This window comes from Callospermophilus lateralis, chromosome 20, assembly GCF_048772815.1.
Source record: "Callospermophilus lateralis isolate mCalLat2 chromosome 20, mCalLat2.hap1, whole genome shotgun sequence".
Taxonomy (NCBI): Eukaryota; Metazoa; Chordata; class Mammalia; order Rodentia; family Sciuridae; genus Callospermophilus; species Callospermophilus lateralis.
The window spans coordinates 738872-746182 of record NC_135324.1 but is presented as its reverse complement, the minus strand read 5'-3'; the positions used below and the strand labels follow the sequence as shown (position 1 = coordinate 746182).

Below are 7311 nucleotides of genomic sequence, written 5' to 3'. Positions count from 1 at the left end.
CAGGGAGGTGTCAACAGTGCTAAAGGTGCTGTCCCACCCAGAGATCCATCCCAGCCACAGGGCATGCAGCAATGTCGGGTGTGCATGGGCAGAAAGTTGGGGACAGGGGAGTACAGTTGGGGACAGGGGAGTACAATGGGGATAGATAAGCGAGTACAGTTGGGGATAGACAGGGGAGCACATTGGGAAGGAGACTGGAAAATTGATATGGAGCCAGATGATCACAAACCCTGGAAGCTCCAGTCGGGAGTCGGTGAGTCCTTCCCTGGGCAGTGGGGGACCCTCAGAGACCTTGTCCCCCCAGCCTTTCATTTAGATAGACGCCAAGCCACAGAGAGGACACCAGAACAGCCACCCGTCATAATCCTGTCCCCCAGTCCACGGTTACTGGTTTGCCATGTGGGCTGTCCCCTCCTCTGAATGTGTGGAATTGCAGGATGAGGCTCCTCCAGGGGCACCTCCTCCCAGCCAGCCGTGCCTCCTGAGGTCCCTGCTGTCTGTCAGCAGCGCCCACTCTTCTCTCAACCTGATAAGGGCTCTAAAGATGGTTCTGTCCTAACCACAGGACTTCAGAAATGGCCACACTCCACTGGCCCTCGTGAGGTGTTACCACCTCTCTCTCTCTCTCTCACACACACACACACACACACACACACACACACACACACACCATCTCCCCTGGATGGTTGGGGACGGTCACTCCAACACTGCGGAGCTGCCCGTTGGCCTGGCCTCTCTGTGGCATGTGCAATGGCCAATAGTGGTCTTGGCTTCTAGTGCAATAGCACAGTTCAAGGTCATCTGGATAAATGCTCCTGGAGAGCAGTCTCCCTCTAGGGGGTGGAAAAGACTGAACATTTTGGAGAATTCTTTTTTTTTTATTCTTAAGTTGACAATGGGCCTTTATTTTAATTTTATTCATTTATTTCCTCGCGGAGCTGAGAATGGAACCCAGGGCCTCACATGGGAGACAGGCACTCTTACCACTGAGCCACAACCCCAGCCCTGGACAATGACTTTTTAGGGACATCTGAGAAGTGCCCACCTCTGCCCCTGCCTCTCCATTTTCATCCTTCCAAGTCTGGGCTTTGGGAGAGTGAGTCCCCTTCACGGTGGCCACCCGTGCGTGGTCTGTGCCCTGAGTCGGGGCTCATGTTTGTCCTTAAGCAGTGTAACTTAGAACGCCTCTGAAGTTGTCCATGTTGTAAGAATCAGTTACCTTTAACTAGACTCACTGATTATCCTTTTATAAATATTCACACTGATTATCCTTTTATAAATTTTTGCTGAAAAAAGTGTCACCAAGTAAGACTCTAATTGCTTATCTTTCAGTGTGATTATATGAGTGTTCCAACTGCCGTGTTCACACCTCTGGAGTATGGCTGCTGTGGACTGTCAGAAGAAAAAGCTATTGAAGTGTATAAAAAAGAGAATCTAGAAGTAAGATTGTGTTTTATTATTTCCTTTTTTTTAAGAATTTCCCTCCTAATGAACCATTTATCTTCACAGTCACTTTTTATTTTATTTCACAAGTTGCTACGGTGGTTTTTTGGTAGGAAATCATATCCCTATTTGGAGGCAAATTAGAATTTGATTTAAACTTTCTAGCAAACTAATAAGAATACAACTGAGGCAAGAAGGGAGCAGAATGTATGTTAGGACATTTATCAAATTTGTTACAAGTATCAAATTTGCAATTTGAGCAAGCTTGTACAGTGAAGTGCAAGGTCATCTTGAGATCTTTGGGGAGCCAGGTGCAGAGGTGCACGCCTGTAATCCCAGTGGCTCGGGAGGCTGAGGCAGGAGGATCACAAGTTCAGTGCCAGCCTCAGCAAAAGTGAGGCCCTAAGCAACTCAGTAAGATCCTGTCTCTAAATAAAATACAAAATAGGGCTGGGGATGTGATTCAATGGTCAAGTGCCTCTGGGTTCAATCCCCACTATCAAAAAAATAAAAACAAGAAAAAAAAATCCAAAACTTAAGCCTGTCATCCCAGCGACTTAGGAGGCTGAGGCAAGAGGATTGCAAGTTGGAGGCCAGCCTCAGTAACTCAGTGAGGCCTTGAGCAACTTAGTGAGACCTTGTCTCAAAACATAAAAAAAGGGGGGGCTGGGGATGTAGCTCAGCATCCCTAGCACTAAATAATCATCATAATAGTAATAATAGTAATAATCTAATCATCATCATCATCATCTTTGTGATGTTATTTTAGATTTACTTTTTGCATTTACATGTTTATAATAATGAGCCATCCTGTTAGGTGAACTTTAAGTTGGGTTGTGGAAAATTGATGACCATAATTATGGATTTAACAGCTTTAAAACTGTTTGCAGTCAGTGAGAAATTAAGGCAGAAAGGCAGACAGTGAGAAGACAAATGTGGACAGAAAGCCACACCCCGGGTAGAGGAAGAGTTCATCAGAAACAAGGTGTCCAACTTTGGGGGCTTACTTTTAGGTATTTCTCCTCAGGCCTACTGCAAGTCAATTCACCTATTTTATATACTTAGTTTTTCCATTTTGACAGAATCCAAAATTTGATCTGTTTGTGGGTTTTGTTTGTTTGTTTGTTTTGGTACCAGGGATCGGACTCAGGGGCCCTCGACCACTGAGCCCCATCCCCAGCCCTGTTTTATATTTTATTTAGAGACAGGGTTCCAGCACCTCACTTTTGCTGAGGCTGGCTTTGAACTCATCCTCCTGCCTCAGCCTGAGCCACTGGGATGACAGGTGTGTGCTAACGCGCCGGCTCTATTTGTGTTTTTAATTCTTTATGGAAGCATCTGGGAAGCCTCCAACATAGTAATCAGAAAAATAGCAAAAAAAAAAAAAAAAATCCCTGTTACTAAATAAGGTCTTAACCTACAGATTGAAATAGCAAACCTTCTTCTAGGAGAACCTGATTGACACAGGCATGCCCTGCGTTTATCTATGTTACTGATCCTTGTCCCCAAGACACACAGACAAAGCTAGTCATGCCCAGCGGATGGCGCACTGGGCTGACCTCGGGCCTCTTCATGACAACATGCTGTGCTAAAGACACGAGTGGTGTCTGAACTTTTGAGGGCAAAGTGGAGACTTTAAAGACCCGTCCAGGGTGGTGTGTCACGTGTTGAACTGCTCCAGCAGGTTCCCGTGACTTGGAAGCTCATAAACCACAGACACCTATTTCGTCTAGTTCTGGAGGCTGAGGATCCAAGATCAAGGCAGATTTGGTGTCTGGCGAGAGAGGAGCTTCTTTGGGTTCATAGGTGGCTGTCAGTGTGTCCCAGCGGATGGCAGGAGCAAGGTGGCCCTCTGTGGCCTTGTTCATGAGGGCGCTAATCACGTTGGTTAGGGCTCCACCCCCCCTGAGAGCTCCCAAGGAGGTTGGAATTTCAACACAGGAATTTGGGGAGGACCCAAATGTTAAGGCCACAGTAGATGACCAGCAATAAAATTTAACAAAGAAAAGCAAATAGATGAGGAGCAAGTAACCCAGAGATTTTTTAAAAATCTAGCAGCTGTAGGGGAAGCAGGAGACCATTCTGAAGATCTCAGAATGGCTGACACCGTGCACCTCTGGAGGGGAAACTGGGCCGACAGGGTGTGGGGGCCAGTCGACTGTTTGAAAGGCCTTTTAAGAGACTGAGACTCGTGCCTGTCACCATTCTGAGGAGCACTGTTGTGTTTACGTTCATGCACTGTTGATTGTAGGTCAGAACACTTTTCTTTGTCACGCAGCATTCATTCTTTGCCTTCAGTGTGAGTGATTCAGAGGTTCTACGCAGGGAGAAGGAAGCCATCCCTAGCAGATGGGCCACGTGTGCTTGGTTCTGCTTTTTGGAGGACTGAGCCAGATCCAGAAAACATAGAAGCTCACCCCGGGCGTGGGCATGAGGACTCAGAGGACAGAAATATGAAGGACGTAACCCTTGCTTTCAAGTATCATAGATTATGGGCTTCATTTTTTTGAATGGCTTGAACTATTTTGTTTCTTCTACGCTTCTAACTTTTGTTTTTGCGTATGAGCATAAAGATGAAGACAAAGATCTTTATCTGTCCTGGTACGTTGGCTTCGTACTCGGTAAATGTTTGAAAATTGAATTTGGTTCATAGAAAATCATTTTTTTTGGCTAATAGAGAAACAAAATAAAGTCGGCACACTTTGGTTCCAGCTGATACTTCATGTTGGGATCATCAAACTTTAACTTTCTGAAGGCTGCTATAGAGACTCTTAACTTTACAGAAGGAGAGCGCACCAAGGAGTGAACTAACCTGTGTGCACTAACCTGGCCTGTTTCTCTCCCTACCTTCTAGGTGTACCACACTCTGTTCTGGCCTCTTGAATGGACAATAGCTGGCCGAGACAATAACACTTGTTATGCGAAGATAATCTGCCACAAACTTGACAGCGTACGTAAGGGACTGGGAGCAGAAATGCTGTCATTGGATTGGATTGGATTGATTGATTCTGTGGCCCTGGGGATCCAGCCCAGGGATTTGTGCATGCCTGAGCCAGACCCCCAGCCCTAAATGCTATAATTTTAAAAGGTAGCTTTTCTTCTTAGGGTTTGGATTTTTAGAATATCTTTAAAGATAGCTTTGGGGTCAAGAGTGAGCACAGCACCTTCACAGGGTTTTCCTGTTGACATGGCCGCAGAGGTCCAGCAGTGACCGGTTGTGCCCAAGGTTTGCCAGTCCCCTCTCAGAATACATCAGTGGCAGTTGTCTCTGCCCAGGGCCCTCCTGATGGCTTGATGGCTTAGAACGGGGTGAATGTGAAAATCTGGGTCATCACCTGCCTGGTGCGGGTCTGTATCTGTGGTGGCCCACACCTGTAATCCCAGTGACTCGGGAGGCTGAGACAGGAGGATTGAAGTTGGCTGTGAATCTCGCTTCTGACCTCAGAAGTGTGCTCATCCCGTGCACCCCAGACCTCATGGTGGGCAGACCTCGGTGCCAGCCTTGTGTTGGCTACTCCTCGCTTCCTGCTTCATGGAAGAAGCAGGGACAACTGCTCCCTGGGCTGGCAGTCTCCACTTTTGCAGCAAAATCTGACACCTTCAAATTATCCCAGTGCTGGGCTTTAATTCAGATTTGTGCTGTTGTTGTTTAGCACTATCTCAGCATAATTCCGAAATCTACATCATCCTAATGAACTCCTTCATGCAGTGGGTAAATTGCTTGTTCTAGTAAATTTGAGTGCAAATTAACTCTGGATGCGCATTTACCGGCTCATTTCACAGAATCTTACAGAGGCTCCCTTTCATGGTAATGTTCTCTGCTCGGTTCAACATGAGAGTCCTCCTGTAGGAGAGGCTGTCCATTTGAACTGAACTTGGAGTGAACAGATTCCTTTTCAGACCATTAACCTCCTGGGATTCTCTTTGTTTGGCTCCTATATTAAAGGATCGAGTGATAGGATTTCATATTCTTGGACCAAACGCCGGTGAGATTACCCAAGGATTCGCAGCCGCCATGAAATGTGGGCTCACCAAACAGCTGCTGGATGACACCATCGGAATCCACCCCACATGTGGGGAGGTAGGGAGCAGGAGGGTTATGAATTGACTTTACTCGATGCACTTTGAAAAACCAATATAAACAGTATTATCAAGGCTGGGCTCGGGAGGCTGAGGCAGGAGGATTGCAAGGTGGAGGCCAGCCTCAGCAACAGCGAGGCCCTGAGCAACTCAGTGAGACCCTGTCTCTAAATAAAATGCAAAATAGGGCTGGGGATGGGCCTCAGGGTTCGAGGGCCCCTAAGTTCAATCCCCAGTACCTCAAAAATATTGTCAGGAGGATTTTTTATCCATAACTGTTTTGTATATTTTAAAGAATCCTGCGATATTCAGAATGTGTTTTTTGAAAGTAGTGATGGTGTCTGACCATCTGTTTGTTGTGCTTCTTTCTGTGGCCAGGTCTTCACAACTCTGGAAATCACAAAGTCATCAGGACTGGACATCACCCAGAAGGGCTGCTGAGGGTAGCCCTGCTGCTGCCGAGTTCTCCTTGTCCTGTTGTCATTCCTTTCAGTGACAATAATGCTCTGTGCCCAGGACACCCGCTCTGTTGCTGGGGGACCAGTACAGGGCTCTGGAGGGCACAGAGATGAGAAGGCGGACAGGGGGACGGGTCAGCAGCAGGGGACTGCGGTTGCCTTGGCTGACGTGAGTGGCAGTTAGGCTGCATCCTTGACGCCCTGGCTTGGAACCCTCTGGTGAGGTGAGCCAGGGCCGACCCTCTTGCGTCAGACTGGACTGCCACCAGCACACCGTGAGTGGCACAGTAGCCTAAGCTAACTTTTCCACACTTGGTACTGTTTTTATTCCTGCTTTGTTACTTCTATGAAGAAATTTTTTTTTCAATTGTGAAACTGGCTGGGAAAGGCCGTTTTCCTGTGTGCGGGCCTGGGTCGCACCTGCGCGCCTGCGTGGGTGACATCTGGGAGATGCATTGGAGTAGCTGGCTGCAGAGGACTGGGGGCATGAGCAGAAAGCTCTGCACCAGGTCTAAGTGTCAGTCAACTGTCCTTTAGGGACATTTTAACCTGCTGTCAAAATCCTGAATTGGGCTTCACCCTCATATACATTTCCTGGTGTCTGTCACCTGGAAGTGACTCTCCTCTTAGATTCTCGACTGGTGAGACAGCTCGTGTAAGAGACAAGTACTTGGATTTCTTCTTGTTGATTTTTAAGAGTAAATTAAAAGACGTTTTCAGTACTGTATGATGGGAAATCTGTTTTCAGACTGGTGACAATTATTCAGTCATAATCTGTTTAATGGAGACAAGTTCAGAAAAGAAACAGGTGATAGTTAGCAGTTTAATCTGAACTTACATCTGCGACAGAAAGCCCTTGGGGACAGAGGCCTACCTGGGTCCTTTAGACAGCCTCTTACACTGCTGCCCAGTTGGCCCTCCTGCGGGCCTCTTGCTCCCTGGAGAGGTAGCCCGGGGCTACATCATGACAGAGTTGTGTGGTCACGATTTCTAGGCATAAGTTTTAAAAGTGAAGTGTAAAACCAGCAAGCAAGTTCAGAACGCCACTTGGAGAGGGACATTTTGCGGCCTATGGTAGGCCACAGAGCCTAGGCTTACCAGAAGTCAAGGTCTGGGGTCATATAGGGATGGGCCAGAGGGTCTCTGCTATAGAGCTACCCTGGGAACCCAGACCTTAAAGTTCATGTCACACGGGGGGAGTGGAGTGTGGGGTGGCCCGAGCTGAATGGATGGGAGATGGAGATGGAAATGGACCTTAAGACCAGGAGTTGGTTCACAGCAAGGAGGGGACTATGGAAAGATCTAGGCTTTGGAGAGTGGCCGACGTGGG

General features: G+C 47.4%; 1 protein-coding gene across 1 annotated transcript in view; it reads left to right on the top strand.

The window, feature by feature from the left end:
• The window catches only part of Txnrd3 (thioredoxin reductase 3), a 38435-nt gene extending 31727 nt beyond the window's left edge, over positions 1–6708 (top strand). Inside the window, exons 15-18 of the mRNA XM_077106261.1 lie at positions 1333–1440; positions 4298–4393; positions 5390–5524; positions 5902–6708. Coding sequence (XP_076962376.1) covers positions 1333–1440; positions 4298–4393; positions 5390–5524; positions 5902–5964 — 402 coding nt within the window. The 3' untranslated portion in view covers positions 5965–6708. The remainder of the gene's footprint in view (positions 1–1332; positions 1441–4297; positions 4394–5389; positions 5525–5901) is intronic.
• Positions 6709–7311: the final 603 nt, after the last annotated feature.